The sequence below is a fragment of the Sporothrix schenckii genome (assembly GCF_000961545.1).
Source record: "Sporothrix schenckii 1099-18 chromosome Unknown Cont44, whole genome shotgun sequence".
Classification (NCBI taxonomy): Eukaryota; Fungi; Ascomycota; class Sordariomycetes; order Ophiostomatales; family Ophiostomataceae; genus Sporothrix; species Sporothrix schenckii.
The window spans coordinates 3,384,142-3,404,531 of record NW_015971145.1 but is presented as its reverse complement, the minus strand read 5'-3'; the positions used below and the strand labels follow the sequence as shown (position 1 = coordinate 3,404,531).

The 20,390-nt window shown below is 58.9% G+C and overlaps 7 protein-coding genes across 7 annotated transcripts; 4 read left to right on the top strand and 3 right to left on the bottom strand.

Moving 5' to 3' along the window:
- Positions 1-610: 610 nt before the first annotated feature.
- SPSK_10185 (uncharacterized protein) lies at positions 611-850 on the bottom strand (the record flags this gene model as incomplete). Its single annotated transcript, XM_016736735.1, has 1 exon — positions 611-850. The coding sequence occupies one exon, from the start codon at positions 848-850 to the stop codon at positions 611-613; it is 240 nt and encodes a 79-aa protein (XP_016587855.1).
- A 2,529-nt stretch (positions 851-3,379) lies between these two features.
- SPSK_08380 (hlh transcription factor) lies at positions 3,380-6,931 on the top strand (the record flags this gene model as incomplete). Its single annotated transcript, XM_016734979.1, has 1 exon — positions 3,380-6,931. One exon carries the CDS (start codon positions 3,380-3,382, stop codon positions 6,929-6,931), a length of 3,552 nt encoding a protein of 1,183 aa, XP_016587854.1.
- Positions 6,932-7,906: 975 nt separating this feature from the next.
- On the top strand, positions 7,907-11,897 carry SPSK_08337 (DNA helicase II; the record flags this gene model as incomplete). Its single annotated transcript, XM_016734937.1, has 2 exons — positions 7,907-10,746; positions 10,793-11,897. 2 exons carry the CDS (start codon positions 7,907-7,909, stop codon positions 11,895-11,897), a joined length of 3,945 nt encoding a protein of 1,314 aa, XP_016587853.1.
- A 741-nt stretch (positions 11,898-12,638) lies between these two features.
- On the top strand, positions 12,639-12,878 carry SPSK_10184 (uncharacterized protein; the record flags this gene model as incomplete). Its single annotated transcript, XM_016736734.1, has 1 exon — positions 12,639-12,878. The coding sequence occupies one exon, from the start codon at positions 12,639-12,641 to the stop codon at positions 12,876-12,878; it is 240 nt and encodes a 79-aa protein (XP_016587852.1).
- A 1,178-nt stretch (positions 12,879-14,056) lies between these two features.
- On the top strand, positions 14,057-16,396 carry SPSK_08647 (uncharacterized protein; the record flags this gene model as incomplete). Its single annotated transcript, XM_016735238.1, has 1 exon — positions 14,057-16,396. The coding sequence occupies one exon, from the start codon at positions 14,057-14,059 to the stop codon at positions 16,394-16,396; it is 2,340 nt and encodes a 779-aa protein (XP_016587851.1).
- A 335-nt stretch (positions 16,397-16,731) lies between these two features.
- On the bottom strand, positions 16,732-18,398 carry SPSK_09032 (MFS transporter; the record flags this gene model as incomplete). The annotated part of the gene is made up of 4 exons (XM_016735613.1): positions 16,732-16,971; positions 17,043-17,115; positions 17,233-18,027; positions 18,136-18,398. The coding sequence occupies 4 exons, from the start codon at positions 18,396-18,398 to the stop codon at positions 16,732-16,734; spliced, it is 1,371 nt and encodes a 456-aa protein (XP_016587850.1).
- A 400-nt stretch (positions 18,399-18,798) lies between these two features.
- On the bottom strand, positions 18,799-19,870 carry SPSK_09502 (uncharacterized protein; the record flags this gene model as incomplete). Its single annotated transcript, XM_016736074.1, has 4 exons — positions 18,799-18,908; positions 18,982-19,043; positions 19,112-19,599; positions 19,670-19,870. 4 exons carry the CDS (start codon positions 19,868-19,870, stop codon positions 18,799-18,801), a joined length of 861 nt encoding a protein of 286 aa, XP_016587849.1.
- Positions 19,871-20,390: the final 520 nt, after the last annotated feature.

Here is a 20,390-nt window from a genome sequence, read left to right as displayed (position 1 = left end):
ATATTTGAGTGCGATGGAGCTGGCCCTGGACATAGGACTGTTTTGGCAAATTCGGCTGATATTGAACATGCTATTTTTTTGTTTCATATGATCGTATGTCACGAACGCCGCGAATGGAATTGTTCCGCCTGGCGCATGGACCACCAGAATCGCAGTCTTCCTTTCTTAGTCGCGACCCCGTCTGTTTCGGATGCGTTTGAAACGCGGCAACGATTTCCATGACGCGGCACAGATTGGACATACGGAGTACTCCGTAGGGTATGATAATTTGTCTACGCCATACAATTATCCAGTCGTATACATTGTACCACTCGTGGTTTGCACGCCAAAGGCCACCACAACAATGTATTGCACTGTATTTTTTCAGGGACGACAATCGTTACTCTGAGCTGCCATCTTAATAGCAGCGTGGGACTGTGTTCTTCCTTTTCTTCTTCTTCTTTTTTTTTCATTTCGATTTTTTTTTTTGTTTCTAGGCTCGGCCTTGTCGTCTTCGCCGCCTCTTGGCGCGACAATGGCCACCAGCAACAACAGACAGCCTCTCTTCAAATGTTGGTTTAGGCATTTGTTGGTCACTACTCTAAATGACGACTATAGTCACTGCACAATGTCAAAGCCTCCGAAGTCGCCACCAAAACAGGCCAATGTGGCGTTCTCTCTCGTCCCCGTTTTCGACAAGGTCTTTGCAGTCGTCATGTCGCATCGCCATCTCGTCTGTCTCTCCTTTGTTCTCAGTCTTCCGCTTTCTTATCTTGACCTTGCTCGCCGTTGTCCAAGCCGAGACGGCGTCTTGGAGACCGCGAACGGGCGTAGTTTTTCTCTTTTTTTTGTCTCTCTTTTTCTTGCGCATGCTCTCTTTTTTCTTCTTTACTTTTTCGTGTCTGCCCCAATCTCGTATGTTTTATTGTCTTGTCCTTACGTCCATGCCTTCTTTATTAGTATTTTTTTTCCATTTTTAATGGCCATATTCTTGCTCTTTGTCCTTGGCCAACCGTTTCGACAGCGCGGTCCTCGTATTTCAAGTTGAAGTACTCCTGCAATGGGCAAAAAGCAAGGTTTAGTGCCAAAAAAGTCGATGTGGATAGATTTAACCGTGCCGATCAGCTTAACAGTGGATCCTTGCCGAAGTTTCTGGACCATGAGCGAACTATTCTTAACGGCAATTACCGTTGATGTGAAGTGCACAACTCAATGCATGTGCTATATCGATATCCAGCGAGCCAGCTTGTGTGTTATTTTGTTTGAGCTTCATTGTTACCAATTTTCTTTCACTGGCGGGGTGGCGATGAGGCAGGAGGTTACGTACCGGACAGGCACCTTCCCAATCTGCCCGTCTGCGCGTTCCTGCCTCGTTGCTTCCGTTCCAGGCGCCGTTTCACGTGCGCTTCCACCATGTACGTTTTGCAAACTTTTCTCTTCGCTTGTCCAGTCACGGCCACTTGTTGCCAACGGACGCACATATCTGGATACATGTTGTATTGTGTCATGGTTCGTCCATAAGATTGCTGGGCAGCGTCATACGGTGTGAATACATCCAGTTTCTGTACTTGCAATTTCTGCGGTAGGAGTCTGTTCCTTGTTTCCATTCGTTCCTTCCCTGTCTCGCTTGGAAAGCAAAGGACTTGACCAGCAAGTGCAAAGGCTGTCTCTCGGGAAAGTGCAAAAGCGACCGTCAGTGCGGAGAAATGGGAAGGAGCACATTTGAAGTGTATGAGGAGAACTCATTGAGAACTCTTGAGAACACATTTGGAGGTAGGGATGCAGCAACACGACGCCGTCGCTCGCCCAGCACCCCTGTATTTCTGCATGCTGCGGATGCGCACATGGCATGTTTATGTTGTGGATCCAAGTCCTTGCGCCCTTGCGCTCTGGGAATGCCACTCCTCGCATGTGTCGCATCCCTTCCCGCCTGTCTCCAGTCTCCCATCGTAGGTTCCTTGTTCTGCATTACTCCGTATTTGCTTCTGCTTCACATGATGCTCTCTGTAGATACTTTTCTTTCCTACATACGGCGCCTGTACCGACTTGCTTCAGCGGTGCCCTGGTTGTATGTTGCGCAGCCGTGCGAGAGCACCGTGCGGATACTCTATGCACTGTCTTTTCTCCTGCCCCTCCCGATGCTTTGTGCCACAATTCTCTCTAATTTTCTCTGTACTAGGCTTTTAGTGGACTTCTAGGCGTCATTAGTACTCCGTGCGCTAGGTCGTTACAGTGCTTGCGGGCCCTGTCGCGGTGCATGAGCGGACCGTGGGCGAGCAGCGATCACCTAAATGCCCAAATGCCATCATGCCCTCATATCTCGACGCTACTGAACGGCGTATGGACCGATTCTTCGAAACGATGGCCTGATCCAGCCTATCACTAGGCGCCGTCCCTCCCCTCGACCAAGTCCCGACGGCCGCACATTTTCTCTCGATGCGCTGCAACCGTTCCTTCCTTCCTGCCCAAAACCTCTCGTCACCTTCCCCGTCGTACGACTTTTGTTCTTCCATCGCCGTCCGTTCCCGTCCATTGTTTCTCTCCCTGCCCCTTTCTCCCTCACATCCTTTTTCGATATTCTCTTTGCCCGGCCCGCCTCGCTATCTTACTCGACGAGATTGGCCTGCGGCCGCCAGATTGCGACGAAGCCTACGGGACGATCGAAATCGAGGAACGATCGAGGTACGATCGAGGCACGAACGAACTGGAAACCAGACCCCAAAGCGACCCAAACGAACTCGAAGCAACCAAAGACCCTCCGTGACGGCCCAAGACAATCCCAAAGAGCCCAGGACGACCACCCAAGGCGACACCCGAGACAACACGCCGTCTCTGCGGGAGCGCCACTTTCGTCGTTTGTCCTCGGACGGACATCTCAATTGCTGGCTGGGCTGTTCAGCAATCTGCGGCATGGTGCGCCTCTAGCAAGCCATTGGCAGTAGAGTCGTAGACAGTCTGTAGCCATTCTTGTCTGTTTCCTGCTCTCCCCAGTGCACTCGTTCTCCGCTCGACGACGTTTTTCGACCTGGCCGTCTTTTTTTTCTCTCCATTCCTACTCACGGCTCCCATATTCAGCCAGCCGTGTGGGAAGAGCCGCACCACTTTTCCTTGCATCCGCCCCTTCCCCACCTCTTACTTTACGTCCGTCTCGCCCACTTCCGGAGATATACCCTGGCACCATCGTCCGGTCAGGCCATTTTTGATCCTTCGAAAGATTTGTTGTCTAGGGCGCGCACGGCGAAGCCCGTGCCACAGAGAAAGACAACGACAGAGGAGACACCGACATACGATTCGAGACGAAGCCCATACCACCACCCGACGAGGCCGACTGACTGCAGGACTGCTACACCAGACAGCGCCGACGAGCGTGTCAACTGCTTCAAGGTCGAAAGGTTGCATCATGGCTGATCAACAGGAGGCTGCCCAAGCCTTTGCGGGTCTCGAGTCTTATGATCTCTCGCCTGACGGCCTGGGAAGCATGCCGGCGACGACCAGCAGCACCATGTCGCATGGCTTTGTTGACACGCACCAACAGGATCTTATGAATACCGACCCCAACAGCAAACCCGAACCCTCCGTCTTCACCAGCGCAGCAGCTGCCAGCAACCGCCTCAGTCGGAGTCCGGGCAGCAATACCAGCTCCAAGTCCTCCGTGCATCGCCACAGGAAGGCCAAGACGAACAGCATCACCAGCGACGGCGGCACGAATAGCGACGCCAGCAACACATCGAGTTTCAACAATAGCCCCGTCAGCTCCGTACCGCCTTTCCTCACTGCCTCGTCCACCATTGCCCCCGACTCTTCCATCCCGTCCGACGCTGCCGGTACGACCTCTGCCCCCACCTCCGGTGGTGATTTTTTCCTCCAAAACCCCAACAGCTGGGGAGTCTTCCCGAACACCCTCAACGCCGGCAGCGGCGGCGGTTTCGACCCTTCCGCCCTCCAGCAGCTGCAGGGCAGCTTCAACCCGGCCGCCATCCCCAGCGGCTTCTACAACCCCCAGTTCCAGTTTGGCGCCCAGCAGTGGGGCGTCTCCAACGCCGCACCGCAGTTCACCTGGCCGCTTCCGCAGCGTCCACATGCGGACGCGCCCCTCCAGCAGGGACAGCAACCATCCGATCAGAGCCAAGACGGCGGCGACCTGCTTCAGCGGCAGCTGCAGCAACAATCCTTCTTCCAGCAAAACCTGCAGCAACTCCACCTGCAAGAGCAATCTCAGCAGCCAGGCCAAGTCGCGTCACAAGAACCAGGCCAGGTCCGGCCACAACCCGCACCCGAAATTCTGAGTTCATTGACCCCAGAGCAGCAGGCCGCTCTCAAGAACATCGCCATGCCCGCCCACCTGCAGTATCACAGCCCGAAAAGCCAGGCCAGCCCCCAGTCCAGTGCTGGCGGCGGTGCTGTTTCTTCGCCCGACGCCGCCGATCCCACCCGCAATGGTAGCCGCAAACGCAAGCCATCGGCCGACGAGGACGAGGACGACGATGACGAGGACGAGGACGGCTCCCAGCCCGTCAAGAAGACGGCTCACAACATGATCGAGAAGCGGTATCGCACAAACCTCAACGACAAGATCGCTGCGCTCCGGGACAGTGTGCCCAGCTTGCGCATCATGTCCAAGAGCGCGCGCGGCGAGGACACCACCGAAGACCGTGAGGAGCTGCACGGCCTGACACCCGCCCACAAGCTCAACAAGGCCACCGTCCTCAGCAAAGCCACCGAATACATTCGCCATCTCGAGAAGCGGAACAACCGGCTCCTCGACGAAAACAGCCAGATGCAGCAGCGTATTGCCGCCTTCGAGAAGCTGTTCATGCACGGCGCCCTGTCCAACGCCAACTCCATGAGCCCCATGGCACAGCCGTCGCCCATGCCCATGCCCTTTAGTGGTCCCACGTCCAGCCAGTCCAACCCGATGGCCGCCTTTATGAGTGCGCCGCCAATCACCACACCGCGCGGTCCTGACCCGGTCGGCATGATCCCCGTCCCCGAAGAGATGAAGCGCATCCTCCAAGCCCAGGCCGCCGCTGGCCGTCCCTACCCCGTCCCGCAACAGCCCTTCCAAGGCACACCTGCCGTCATCCGCCAGCAACAGATTCAGCAGCAACAGCAAGCGCAGCAGAGCCGCTGGCAGGCCGGCGCCCCTTACCTCGGTAAGATGATGGTCGGCTCGCTTGCCGGTCTGATGCTCTTCGAGGCTGCGCGTGAGCAGGAGATCGACCCCGAATCGACCGAGGGCCGTGGCCTGTTCGCTCTGCCTCTGCAGCTCCTGCGCCCATTGGTGGCCTCCGACGCGCACGTTGGCTTCGGCGGCTACTACGTCGCGACCGCACAGATCGTGTCCCACCTCAAGCTTCTGCTGCTGTTGGGCATGCTCCTGTGGGCCTTTGTGCCCTCCTTCTTCGCTGCACCCAAGCCCACTGCCCAAGACAAGACCCACCAGGTGCCACAGGCGGCGCCGTCGCTGGCCTCGCCGATCCACGTCCGCCGCAATGCCTGGCTGACGGCCATCCAGACCGTCTGGGTCCCGCGCCACAATTTCGTTTTGGAGGCTGCCGCGCTGATTCTCAAGATGATGAAGCTCAGCACCCGCAATGCCCTTGGCATCGAGCGCTACAGCATGCTGACGGGTCTGACGCAGGACCAGGAGACCGCCCGCATCAAGTCCTGGGCCATTGCTCTGGACGCCCAGCTGGCCGGCGGCGATGTCGAGATCAACGAGAGGCGCTTGACCCTGACGTTGCTGGCTTCGCATACCCTGCCCGATACGCCCCTGCGACTCATGCTCAACGCCCTGCACATTCGCATTCTCGTGCGCCACCTCGGCAAGAACGCCTTGTTCGACGCCGTCGCCGCCTATTGGGCCCGCGGCAAGTGGAATGCCGCGCGCGAGCGGAATCTGCTGGCCATGCAGCTGCAAAACACTGGCGGCAACAGCGGTAGCAGCAGCAGCGGCGACAGCGGCAACGACAGCAGCGGCGGCAGCGGCAGCGGCAGCGACCATGTCAGCAGTGCGTTCTCGCTGCAAGCCGACGACAGACTTCCCAGCCACCTGGAGGCTCTCCTGGCCGAAGACTGCGATGACGTCCTCAACGACGATGTTATCGAGCGCGCCTACAATCTAGCATTTAACCGACCCACCACATTTGACGTGCCGGCTGCCGTCGTCGATATGGACGGTATGAACGCCGTTGTCGAGGACCCGGCCGTGCTCTCGCCACTCGACGCCGTTGCCGCCTGGTTCTCGTCTCTTCTCGTGCATCGCATTCTCACGACATCCTTGGCCGCCGAGAGCGACGAGGACCAATCCGACCTGGCCGACTCCATTGCTGCCGAAATCGACTTGGCGGCCAAGATCGCCCCCATCGGCTCCCACGCCCAAGTTCGCGCCCTTGTCGCCCGCGCGGTGCTTGTCGAGGAGAAGCGCGGCGCCAGCATCGCCGTGGCGCTGCAGGCGCTGCGCCCGAGCCTCAACGCGGACGAGAGCCTGCAACCGCTGGTCGATGCGCCCCTGACGCGGCTGATGGCCGACCGCGAGGCGCTCATCGCCCTGCGGTGCGCCATGGCCCTTGCGCACCTCCAGCGCTTTGCCGCCCTGCCCCAGGACATTCTGGCGTCTGTCGACGCTGTCCTGCCTGGTGCCCAACACCAAGTGTCCTTGCTGGCTTGTGCCGCGGCCTTCCGGTTGATGCTGACCCTGCACGCCCGCCGCGTCGCTGCCGACGCCTGTGCGATCTCGCTCGAGCAGCTGGCAGGCTCCCTGCGCGTCTGGATCGGCGGCCCCATCAGCGACCGGGGCGGCCTGGACGCGGGCGTGCGCCACAGCATGGTGCGCCGATGCCTGGCCGTGACGCGGAGCGTGGTCGGCATTGACAACGATACGGGGTACGGAAGCATGAGCGAAGGCGAGGGCGAGGGCGAGAGCGAGAACGACAGTGAGAACGAGAGTTGAGAGTGAGGTCGAAGTCGAGAGCCAAGGTGGCATTGCTGCGAGGGAGGATGCGTTCCACAGAGTGGACGCTGTCCCGGAAGCCATTGCAGCGTAGCGTTGCCGTTCATTCCTCTCTTCTTTCTGCCACATGTCCAGTTTTCAGACCGTGTCTGTTTCTCAAGCGTCTCATCATTATACCTTTTTTATCTCGTTCATATACGCCTTGTCTTTTATGAAAGCTCACTTTGTGGCATGTATTTGTTTTTTTACTGTATACACTGCAGCGTACAAGGCTGTCATTTGCATCGACGTTCTTGCGTCGGATTGTATACTGCCTTTCCCATGTTTGTCATCGCCTATTTGTTATTTATGGACGGATATTGCCGGGGAGTTTTCCCAAGGGGTAGGGTTGCTTTTGTTTCTACTACATCTTTAACATACGGGGATAGGGATGATAAATATGGAGTATTGATTCGTTTCCTGTTATTATTTACGTTACGAGCCGGGCGTATTCTATTTTTTTTTCTTTCTGCTGTTTTCCCTTGACGTTTTGGCGGTTCTAGTCTTGCGTTCTCCACCACGACCCTTGGAAGTATCTTCCACTTCTGGACGTCTAGACGTTTACAATTGCCGTTTACAATTGTCGTTTACAATACCAGCATCGTCTATCGAATGTGCCTTTCAAGTGGTTCAACATTTCCTAGAAACAGGGGATACAATCTTGAGTACATAAATAGGTACTCTTGCTGTCATTGTTATAAATGTGGTCGCCGTAGGGGGACAGTTCAAATAGCCAGCCAACTGTATAAACACAATAGGACTGTCGTCATAAACCATGAATGTGCTTCATCTCAGCCTTGTGTTCAGTGGCTTGCAGATCATGCCTTTCTGTCGGTGGCTTCTGTGGGTCTGAGTAGCGCATGTTAGTCACGTGAGTACGCGACACTTGTGGATGGCCCGCCTGGATAGTGCATCTTGGACGCGCTACTGGGAGCCATGCAAGTCAATAGCCTCACTTTGAACGAGCAGAGACCAGTGACATACCCCAACACGACGCGTGCGCGCACCGCCATGGACCGCACAGCAGTGGTTATCGATCTCTGTTCCGACTCGGAGGCCGACAGCAGTGACGATTGGTACAAGATCGAGCCGTCGCGAGAGGCTACGCCAGTGAAGACACAGCCAAAACAAACGCCTACCGCGACGACAATCACAGACGCGTTGACTACGTCGACGAAGACGACGAAGACGAAGAAAACAACAGGGGCGAAAGAAACGACAGCGACCCTGTTTACTCTGCCTGCTCCGATTTTTGCCCGGCATGCCGAACCACCCAGGAAGCGGGCCAAGACCAAGGCCAAGGCAACGGACGACATGCTCGTCGCGCCACGGCAAAAAGTAAAAGCAGAGACGGCTCCGGCGGAGCGGGGAGATGGGTCTGGCCACTCCGCCCTCCTCGCCAAGCTCAACGCCGCCCAGCGCCGCGCCGTCACGTCCACGGCCAACACGGTCGCCATCCTGGCGGGCCCCGGCAGCGGCAAGACCCACACGCTGACGTCGCGCGTCGCGTGGCTCATTGACCAGGTCGGGCACATGCCGTCGAACGTGATTGTGGCGACGTTTACGGTCAAGGCGGCGCGCGAGATGAAGGAGCGCATTGGCAAGGCGCTGGGCGGGGGGCGCGAGAAGCGCATTGTGCTGGGCACGTTTCACAGCGTGGCGCTGCGGTACCTGTCGGCGTACGGCACGCGGATCGGCGTGGCCAAGGGCTTCAGCATCGTGGACGACCACGACAGCAAGGCCATCATCAAGCGCATCGTCAAGCGGCTCGACGTGACGCTGGACGCGGCCATGGCGCGCGGGTGGATCAGCAAGAAAAAGAGCAAAGGGTGCGTGGGAGGGGATGCCGACGACGAGGCGACGAAGAACAAAAGGACGAATTTGCAGAAGATGCAGAAGAACCGCAGCCAGCAGGCACATGGCGCCGGGGGGTCGGCCGAGGGCAAGGACTTTGTGGCCGCGCTGCAGACGGTCTACGACGAATACCAAAAGCACCTGCAGAGCCTCAACCTGCTCGACTACGACGACCTGCTGATCCGCTGCACGGAGCTGCTGCGGGCGCACCCGGCGTGCGTGGCCAACGTCCAGGCCGTGCTGATTGACGAGTACCAGGACACCAACGGCGTCCAGTTTGAGCTCATGAAACTGTTTGCACAGGCGCGCCGCCGCATCACGGTCGTGGGCGACCCGGACCAGAGCATTTACGGGTGGCGGTCGGCCGAGACGACGAACCTGGCGCGGTTCCTGTCCGACTTCCCGCACACGGCCGAGATTGCGCTCGAGGAAAACTACCGCTCGTCGCAGTGCATTCTGAGCACGTCGCTGCAGGTCATCCAGCAGGACCCGGCGCGCTACGACAAGAGCCTGCTGCCGGTCCATAAGAAGGGCACGCTGCCGGTTCTGCGCCGCCTGCAGGACGCGATGCACGAGGCGCAGTGGATTCTGCAGGAAACGCGGCGGGCGACGCTGCTCACGGGCCACATGCTGAACCACGGCGACGTGGCCATTCTGGTGCGGTCGGCGGCGCTGTCGCGGCCGATTGAGCAGGCGCTCGCGCGCGCAGGCGTGCCGTACCGCATGATGGGCGGGCGCAAGTTCTTTGAGCGCGCCGAGGTCAAGCTGCTCGTCGACTATCTGCGCGTCGTCCACCAGCCGCACAACAACGACGTGCTGGCGCGCATCATCAATGTGCCGCGCCGCGGCGTGGGGCCCAAGACGATCCAGGGGTGTCTCGAGGAGGCCGAGGCGGGCAGCATGAGTTTGTGGACGCTGATCACGAAGCACTGCCGGGGCGACCTGGTGGCCAAGACGGGCATCACGGCGCCGACAGAGAAGAAGATGGGGCGCTTTATCGACCTGATCCAGCGCTTGCAAGGTCGACTCAGGGGCACGATGGATGAGGCGGAGGGGGCGGAAGAGGGACGTGAAGGAAAGGAAGCAAAGAAAGGAAAGGCAGGTGGGAAGGGTAGCGACGTCGGCGGCACCCTTACCGACGCCTTCACGCCAACCGAACCCGCAAGGGCATACGACCTGGTCCAGCTGATTGTGGCGCTGACCGAGCAGCTCGACTACCGCACGTACATTGGCGAGACGTACGGCGGCGACGACGAGGCGCGGTGGGCCAACGTTGACGAGTTCGTGACGCTTGCGCGGGAGTTTATGAACAATGCGCAGCTGCTGATGGCCGAGGACGAGCTGCCGACAGTGGATGGCGTCGAGCAGACCAAGGAGACGGACGTGCTCAACAAGTTCCTGGCCAACATCAGCCTCGCCGCCGACGCCGACAAGACGCAAGAGGGCACCGACGAGCCGCTGCCGATGGTGACCATCTCGACCATCCACGCAGCCAAGGGCCTGGAGTGGCCTGTGGTGTTCATCCCGGCCGCCTACGAGGGCTCGCTGCCGCACAGCCGGTCCGAGGACATTGACGAAGAGAGGCGCCTGCTGTACGTGGCCATGACGCGGGCCAAGTGTTTGCTGAACATTAGCTACTCGCTCTTTGGCGCGCCGGACCGCGACAAGGAGCGCGAGGCCCGTCGCAGCGAGCAGAACCTGTCACCGTTCCTGGCCGACATTGTCGACGTCTGGTGTGCCGAGCGCGGCCCGGCGTACGACCGCGCGCTGCTCGAGGAGATGGGCGACATCCTGGGGCGGCCGGTGCCCCAAGAGCGCGCCATCTACCAGGACCTGCCGTCCAACGTGCCGCTTCTGGACGACGTGTTCCCGCTGGACCCGCTGGAGGCCTCGCGCTACCACAACGAGGACGAAGACGGCGGGTACGAGTATTCGAGCCGGTTCCGACGGCGACAGCAGCAGCAGCAGGGCGGGCAGAGCTACGCGGGCTACAATGACAACAACCAAAAACTCGAAGCGGCGGCGGACGATGACGGAGATGCCAGATTACAGCGGCGGCGAGCAAGGACCGTGGCAGCGCGGCTACACGACAACGATGGAGGGCGGCGGTTCCAACTTTACAATGGGCGGCGGTGCCGCATACCCGGGCTTCACAACCGCCTCGGCACACCATTCGGCCATGCTGGAAGCCGAGGCTGCCGAAGCTGCCAAACGGCCGTTGCCTGGGCCGTCGACATCAACATCGACAACGACCGACAAACGCAAACGGGGTGCTCTACCGACAGGCCAGCAGACCATTATGCAGAGCTTTACGCGGAGCCACTCGACCGGCACAGTTGCTGAAACGACAGCAGCAACAGCAGCAGCACGATCCCAAACCACTGCACCCGTCAAAGCCGGGTTCCAGCGATCCTCGAGCATGTTTGCGATGCCGCACCAGCACCAACACCAATACCACCAACAACAAGGCCCTGATCCTGCTGTCCCTGTGGGCATCCCGGCCGAGCTCAAGAACCGGTCGCTCGGTGGTGTACGGGGCAACATGCTGCCGGCCGCGGTTGTTTGTGGTCCCGACGCAATGGGCCAAGCAGGCGGCAATGGCAAGGACAAGGACTCAGACAAGAACAAGGGCAGGCAGAAGCGGTACGCCCACTTTTCGAGCTCGCCGCCGCGCGAGGCAGAGCCGACGCTGGATGATGGACAGCCGCCGGTCGCTCTTCCACCGGTTGCGAGTGTGCCTCCGCCACAGCGGCCACAGCGGCCACAGCCGTACGGCTACAACCAGCCGCGACCGTACCGCGCGCCACAGCGGCCGGTGGTTGGTAAGGAGAACCACCAGCTGGGTGCTCTGGTAGGCAAGAGTGGTGGTGGTATTGGTGGAGGCAGCGGCGGCAGCATAGCAACGCGCCCAGTGACTTCATTCCATACGACTACATATGCGCAGGTGCATGCAAACGGCATTGGGCGAGGAGGTGGAGGAGGAGGCGGAGGAGGTCAGAGAGGCGGCACCCTTGCGCCGATGGACCGACTGAGACAGCCGTTTAAGCCGCCAACGATCCGGCGGCCGCAGTAGGCGAGAGTGGATGTGGTTGAGGTTGAGTAGGACTGGCGATAAACCGTGAGCATCGGATTCGATCGGGTCAGGACATGGTTATGACATTGGCGTTTGGTGTTTTGTTTGTCAGTATCGCATGTCGAGCAAAGGACTTGTTTGTATTGACTGTTAACATTTGTCTGTCTCTATTGAAATCAATGTTGATGAAGCATCACGTTTTGAAAAGGTGGACTCTGTAAAAATACGTCATTTCGGAATCAGCTCAGCGTCTGTGAGCGGACTTTTACCGATGATGTGCATGGCACGCGACAATTCCACGGCAATGGGTCAACTGTGCCTGGCAATTCCGAAGCATAACGCAGTAAGAAAACGCATCTTACGCATGTCAGCCGGCCATTCAATGGAACCGCTAAGACTGCCGACAGTGGGCGTTTGTTATGGTAGGTAAGACAGGCTCGATAGGGTTGCCGCTAGCGCTAGCAAGGCCGCTAAGGCCCGCTAAGGTCCGCTAAGGCCCGTTGACGCCGCAAACACCCGCACCAGCACAACTCAAACACAACGCCAACAGCTTCATCCACGCACCGTCGCCAAGCCTAACGCCAGAGCATAACGCAGCATTGTGCATATAAATCCAGTGGAGGAGGACAGTATCGATGGCAGAACACACAGAACATAGAACACAGAACAACAAACCATAAACCACTTCAACCACAGTTCTCCAATTAACAACTACTCAACCCCACCTCAATACCATTCATAATGTCCGCCATGATCGCCCGCACTGCTGTCCGCGCCGCCACTCGCATGGCCGGCCAGACCTCGTCCTTCTCGACGGCCCGTGTGCTGCGCAACACGGCAGAGCCCCCCCGCCGCGGCGGCATTGCCGGCATTTTCCCGCGCCGCATCGGCTGGGGCGGTGCCCTTGTTCTCTTTTCGCTCGGCGTTGCGGACGGCACGCTGTCCACCACATGGTACCTGTCGCGGGCAAAGCAGGAGTAGATCGCCAGGCGTGGGGCGTCGGGGCGTCAAGTCGTCTAGACGCTGCTTCTGTGGATCGGCGCTTTTGGAACGGCCGCAACTGGCACATGGTGCCGGCAGAGAGAAGCTCTCCCACTTTTTACAACATGTATTCTAGATTTTGTCTTTTTAAGAACAGGTTTGCCATTGGGCTAATTTAGGCTAGTCAATCTTATATCATTGTACGAATTGTATTCTTTTGCCATGGTCCTGTTAGTAGAACCGTTCAATTTTTTATTATTTTTGTTTGTGTGTTTCTGTTTTATGATTTATTTATTTTTTTGTACCGGTTCATTTGTCCCAGGCAAGAAGTCATAGTTCTTCAACCTGAACACGTCATCATGAAATGCCGACTTCCGTTCTTTTGACAGCATCATCGCAGAGCCGCTTTAACACATGGGAGGGGCCGAGCATTGGTGTGCTGCAAGCGCCACAACTCGCAACTGATTCCTGTTCTGGCCTCGTCTGGCCGGCACGGACCACCCTGGCGCTTAACATGTCACAGTACGGTGGTTTACTTGCACTACAAGGTACTTTTGTACGTATGTGTACTTTATGTCTGCATGTTTTTGTCTCATCCTACACCGTAACAGATATCGATGCCGCATGAAAATTGCAACATCACGATCCTCCGACCAATATCGAGCAACGGGAGACTGAGGCTGTGTTTTGTGACTGGGCGCACCGTCGCCAAACCTCGGCACGAATTTGCGGCACAGTTCAGCTGTGGTCCCTGAATGTTTCACCCGTCCCATTTAGCTCAAAAAGGATAAGTGACGCCAAGAAGCTACCCGGTGCTGTTCGATGTCAATAAGAAAGATTTGACATTTCGCCTCACTTTCTTCGCTTTGCTTTGGCCTTTATTTATCTATTTACATTTTACTACATGTATTTTACACGTGTGTTTCTTCGTTATTCCATTCTCCTTCCTCTCGCAGCTCTACGTACATAAATACTGGTAGGGCAGTGCCCTTCTGCAACCAGGAATCTGGCCTGCCCCCCCGCACGTCTCATCTTATTTTCTGGCGCTTCAGTTCTTGGCAGAGAAGGCGGAGCCAGAGTATCCTGTTGAAAGCAGTAACAGCCGCCTCTCCTATTCCATTCTCCACCCCTCTTCCTTTTGCTTTCGCTTCTTCGCAGCACGCGATTTTGCTTCAACAATGGCGGACAAGGGCATCTATACGAACGGCGGCGTGGAGGAGGTGAGGAGCGACAGCAAGGGCAACGACATCATCACGGACGGCGGCAACAACACGACAGGCAGAAGACTCACCAAAGGCCGGCGTGGCTTCACGGGCAAGTTGGGCCGCGCGGCGACACTCCGACCGCGGGTCCGCGACCCGCGCTTGCGCATCGGCTGGCGCTACCCGGCCGCGGCGGTCGGGCTGTTTATCGCGGGGCTTTTATTTGCCGTCGGCCACGACTTGTACTATTTGGAAAAGGACGGCCAGCTCGCGGACGCGCCCCCGAGTGCGACTTCGGGCTCGGGCTCGAGTTCGGGCTCGAGTCTGCTGGACAAAATCAGCGCGCTGACGCAGGACGACAACGGGCCGCAGACGTGGGCGCTGCGCTTCGGCACGGCGCTGGCGTTCCTCAACAAGACGGCGCTCTCCATGGTGGTGGCGTCGGTGGCCGCGCAGCAGGTGTGGTACACGCTGCGGCGGACGGCGATGACGGTCGACGGCATCGACGGGCTGTTCGACCTGCTCAACAACCCGCTGGCGCTGTTTGCGAGCCGCAGCATCATCGTCCACGCCAAGGTCGCCGTGCTGGTGGCGGTGCTGGCCTGGTGCCTGCCGCTCGCGTCGGTGGTCACGCCGGCGACGCTGGCGGTGGCCGCGCGCCCGCTGGCCAGCGAGCTGACGCTGGCGGTTCCGGCGCTCAACCTCAGCGACTACCTGCTGTGGGTGTCGTCGGAGGGCGCCGGGCGCATCGAGGGCGCGCACTTTGCCATTGCCACGCTCTTTAGCAACGTGTACTCATCGGCCGCGATTGCCGGCGGCGGCGGCAGCGGTGGCAGCGGCGGCGGTAGCAGTTCAGGCAGTTCAGGTGGCAGTTCTGGTGGTAGCGCGGGCGGCACGACCAGCACCGACGGCACCGTCAACGGCATCGTGCAGGTGGCGGCGCCGTTCCCCAACAGCTCGTACGACCAGACACTGTACGGGCCGTCGTACAAGTGCATGAGCCTGGCCGAGGCGCTGGCGCAGAATGGCGGCGCTGGCGTGCCGGCGACGTGGCGCATCGACAACCCCAAGGGCTCGGCCAACGATACGTTTGCAACGTTTGAAGACGTCTTTTACGGCGAGCTCGGCCTGCCCAACCCCAACAACGCCAGCGCCAACGCCAGCGACGCCGCCACGGCCCTTGCCGAGTCGCTCGTCTACGTGGCGGCCGCGCCGTCGTACCTCTACAATATGATTTTGATTGCGGCGACCGGCGTCAACCCGCTGTGGGACAATTCGTCGGCGTCGCCGGCGTCGTCGACATCGACCAAGACCTTCTCCAGCAACAACATCGTCTGCCAGCTATACAACACTTCATACGACGTGACGCTCGACTTCTCCGACGGCGTGCAGACCGTAGTGCCGCGCCGCGTCGAGCTGCTGGAGCCGCAGGAATGGACCGACACCTGCGGCAGCGTGTCGGCGCTCCACCTCTACGACAACTTGAACTACACGGCCAACACGTCGGCCTACGGCAACTGCACGCAGGCCACGCCGGCCTTTTACGTCACGCACCTCCTGTTCTCTTACCTGCTGGGCGCGACGCTGAGCGTGGCCGCCGACGGCGCCTTCTCCATCCAGCAGGCGGGCGTCCCGCGCGGCAGCACGTCGCTGGCGGCGACGCTGCCGCTGCTGCAGTCGCCGCTCATCAACTGTGCCGACATCTACAACAGCTCGCTGCTGCGCATGGCCGACGTCATCTTCGACTCGCCCGCGAACAACGTATCGGCCGTGCGCCCCAGCCGCTGCCGCAACGGCACCCTCGCCGCCGCCATCGAGGACCTATCGCGCAACTTCACGTACAGCCTGCTCGCGTTCGACGGCTACACGACGCCGCAGCCGCCCACCATGCGCGCGCGCGTCACCTACACGGAGACGCACCTCTTCTTCGTCTACAGCCGCACGACGCTCTGGGCCGCCTACGCCGCCGCGCTCGGCGCCACCCTGCTGGCCATGCTGCTCGTCGGCGTCCGCGCGCTGCGCCACAACGGCGTCGTCAGCACGCTGTCGTTTTCGTCGACGCTCCTGACGACCCGCAGCGACCAACTGCGCGAGGCCCTCTTGGCGCCAGCGGGCCACAACCTGGCCGATGAGGCCGCCGCCGAGACATACCGCCGCTCGGTCGGCGCGCAGCCCGTCGACCCAGACGTGGGCCAGCTGCGGCTGCGGTTCGGCCGCATTGTCGACCAGCAGCGCGACGGACAGCGCGTCGAGTATGCCGGGTTTGGCCTGGAAGGCCGTGTCAAGCCGTGGCGCGAGGAAGACGAACTCATATAGGGGGGAGGTTTGTGCAGCAGGCAGCAGACGAGACAGCACACCATCACGAATAATGGAGCTATGAAATATGAATGTTTATGCCTATGTGCGAGAGTGTCCATCCTTTCCCCAGGACCTCCACATCTTACATCACATACGACATGCACACCCGGGTGCTACACTACACCAGCCACGACATTGTCTTATTCCTTATTTTGTCATTTGGTGGACCGCCGGTGAAATGCAGAGAGGATCAGACAGTCTCAAAGTAGATATGCCTGCTGGACACGCCAACACGACACAATGTCGAAATGCTGCCACAACCCAACGACTGTCGCAGAGCTGGTCACTCGCACCTACTCCTCGTGCAGCGCATGCCCGCTCTCCTTGGGCCGCGGGACCAGCAGCCAGCTGACGGCCGTCGCCACCAACAGCGCACACAGCATCGGCTGCAGGACGTGGACGCCGACGCGGGATGCGACGAGGCCCGTGATGATGGGGAAGAGGCAGCCGCCGATCTGGGCAATGACGAAGACAAAGGCCAGCGCGGTGGGGTGAATCTCGGGCGCAAAGAGCTGGGACCCAATGGACATGCCCTGCGAGGTTTTGTGTGTCAGCAGAAGAGTCCTGGGCAGGCAGCACAAGCAAAGAAGACAAGAAGACGCACCGTGGCAAAGTAGGGCCCCATGACGAAGCCGAGGAGGCAGACCGAGATGGACGCCACGATGATGTTGGGGACACTGGCGAGTCAGCAGGAAAAAGACATGAGGACATGAGCAGAGAGAAATAGAAACAAACACAGAAGCAGACGCAGAACCACAAATCCACATCAGTGACCACCCAGAACAAATACGTACAGCCAGAACAACAGCTGCAGCCCAATGGCCAGCAGCGTGTAGATGCAAATCATGCGGCGCGTCCCCAAGCGGTGCGTCGGCTCCGCCAGCAGCAGCCGGCCCAGCAGGTTGCCGCCGCTGAAGCCGGCCTGGACGAAGCCCATGCGCGCAATGTCACCGTGCCGCACGACCACGAGGTAGTCGACCATCCAGCCGCTGGCCGTGACGCCGGCGCCCAGAAAGAAGAAGAAGAAGAGGCTCAGCAGCCAGACGTTCTTGCTGCGCAGCGCCGTCTGGACCAAGTCGAGGGCACGGCGGTCCGATCCCGGCGATGCATCGGCTGCTGCTGTGTCTGCTGCTGCCGCGGACTTGCTTCTCGTCTTGATGGACAGCACGTCGCGGAACGCATAGGCCACGAGGCCGACGTTGAGGACGCCCAGCCCCAGCGGGACGTAGTAGAACAGGCTCCACCGCGACGCCGACGACGATGCCGACGAGGCCACTGCCGTCGACGCGAACGGGCCGCAAAACAGGCCCGCCGCGTAGCTGGCGTGGATCAGCGCCAGCCAGCGGTGCGCCGCCGGCCGGACGCCCGCCGCAAAGGTGTTGCCGTGCGTGTCCTGGTACGCCTGGCCGAGGCTCGACAGCACGAAGCTCGCCGCAAACAGCGCAAACGGCGGATGCCAGGGCCGCAGCGCGTGCGCCAGCGTCTGCAGGACGGCGCCCAGCAGCAGCATCGCGCCGAGCGACAGGTGCTGGCACAGATGCGTGTTGGACAGGGCCGCGACGAACCAGCCCACAAAATTGGCGCCATACCTGGGGGGAGGGGTGTTGTTAGACGTTGTCGGGAGTCGACCATCTCCCAGAGGTGAATAAGTGAATGTGTGCATGGGTTATTGGTGCACTTTTGTACGTGTGACTTACACCGATGATGCAATGGCCGTCGTGATGCCGTAGTCTTGCAGAATGTATGGAAACAAGGCGCCAATGCTGCCATCGTTGATGCCGGCGACAAAAAAAGAGAAGCCCGCGCTCAGGATCTTGAGCTGCGTGCTGCGACTCATTCGGGCGGCCGTTGTTGTCGTCGTTGTCCCATGGCCGTCGTCTTGCAGACTCTTGTCGGCCACTTCAAGCGTCTCCAGCGGGATGACATCCCCTTGCTTTGTCTGCGTCTGAGTCGAGGACATGGCTGTATTGTGGACAGTTTATCGTGGACAGTGTGGCAGAGATTGCCGCACAACAGCCAACACAACATCGCCGTGTCGACAGGACGACTTATGTATCTCATGCTCTGTCCCGGACTGGGAATGTCGTACCGGCAAGGCTAAACATCGGGTAAGATGCGGCAGCGCGTGGGGTCCAGCCTTTCTGTTTTAGTACAGATCTGCCGCTACCTTTTGTTTAGCACGCATTGGATATGTTTTCTTTTTCTTTTTCTTTTTATTTTTATTTTGAATATTATTATTATTTGCTCGCATCCTGAAAACAGATACACGTTGCATTCTGGATCTACATTACACAGCCCGGCTCTGTATTAAATGGTGTATATGGCCGAGGCTCCCGCATGCTGCCGCCTCCGACACTGCGTCATTGTCGTGCATCGGAATATAGCAGAGCGCGCACAATGGGTATTGACGCCGCCATGATTGTAATGGCGCCTTCGGCCGTGCCAAAGATAAACAGGTTGACCGTGGTGACTGCGATGTTAGTGATAGATACGACGGCGAGCACAAACAAGTCACAAACACGCTACAGTCGGACACAACGTACTGAGATCAACGTTCCCAATCGCATCGAGCGACATGATTTTCAAAAACGACGTGATGCCGGCACTGCTTCGTGTTAGCCAACAGACAAACGTCTACCACCCACGCACGCACGTTTGCCCACACAAACTTACAACACGCCCATGCTCATCACAAACAGCACGGCAACCTTCTCCGCCTGCCGCATCTTCATGTGCCACAGGATCTTCCATGGGACCACCGCCAGCACCATGTCCGCACAGCCCGAGTACGCGGCCACAAAGATGTTGTACGCCCGGCTGTGCTGGCTGCCCAGCCAGCACGTCCCCGGCGCCCCCGGGTGCCACTGCCGCCCCGGCGGCCAGCACTGCACCCACTGCAGCGTCGCGTTGAGGCCCAGCACCACGTTGACCGAGATGAGCACGAACCACACGACGTGCCGCGTGTGGCCGTCCGAGATGCTCAGCAGCGTGATGGCAAACGACGACTTGGTCCACGCCGCCGCGAGCGTCGACGCGAAGCCCGCCGCGTACGAGTAGAAGAGCAGGTTGTCGAGGTTTTCCGGCTTGATGAAGCGGCCGTGGAGCCCGAGGCCGTAGTGCACGCACGCCGACTGGAACGCACACGAGATGACGAGGGCGGTCTCAACAAGTTAGTGACAATCACTGCCCTGGGCATCCCCTGGCAATCCTTGTGAAAAGGCACAAACTCACCCAGCCTGCCGCCAGCACCCAGTCGTCCCACCGCAGACGGCGCTTTCGTAATAACTTGCAGTACAGCCGCACGGCAAAGAACGCTGTCGCGACGCCCGTCAGTCCCCAGACCGTAATGTTCAGCTGGGGCCCGGTGTCCACGGCCGCCAGGTCTGCCTGGCTGGGCGATTCTGGCGCGGCCGCCGAGGTGGAAGAATTCATTGTCGACTGTTGCAGAGAGCAAAGGGCGATCGTTTGGTATATCGTACTGTGATGCAATGACGAACGTGGGAAACGACAGGAAGACGAAAACGAAGGAAAAAAGGAAAAGAAAGAAAGAAGAGAAAAACAAAGGAAAGACGGGAAAGAAAAGAATGCAACAGCCCAATGCGACAGACGGCAGCCAGGACGTCTAAATAGGAGGGCCTCTGTGTTTTCAATTGTCGAATGAGGAAATACAGAACAAGAACAAAAGACGACGAAGAAGAGAAAACGAAGACGAAAGAATTGAAATACGAGCCGGCGCAGCCACCAGAGACACACAACCCGGGTACTGGTAAGGCTGGTTGGGTGTCAAGGGGTGTCGGAGATCTGGCGATCAGCCTCAAGAGAGCCTCAAGAGAGCCTCAAATGAGACTCAAGACAGCCGCACAGGAACATCAAAAAAGCACACCCATTTGCACAAAACGCTTGCACGGGCCTCATTACTCATTCTTCATTACTCCCACAACCTCATGGCCTC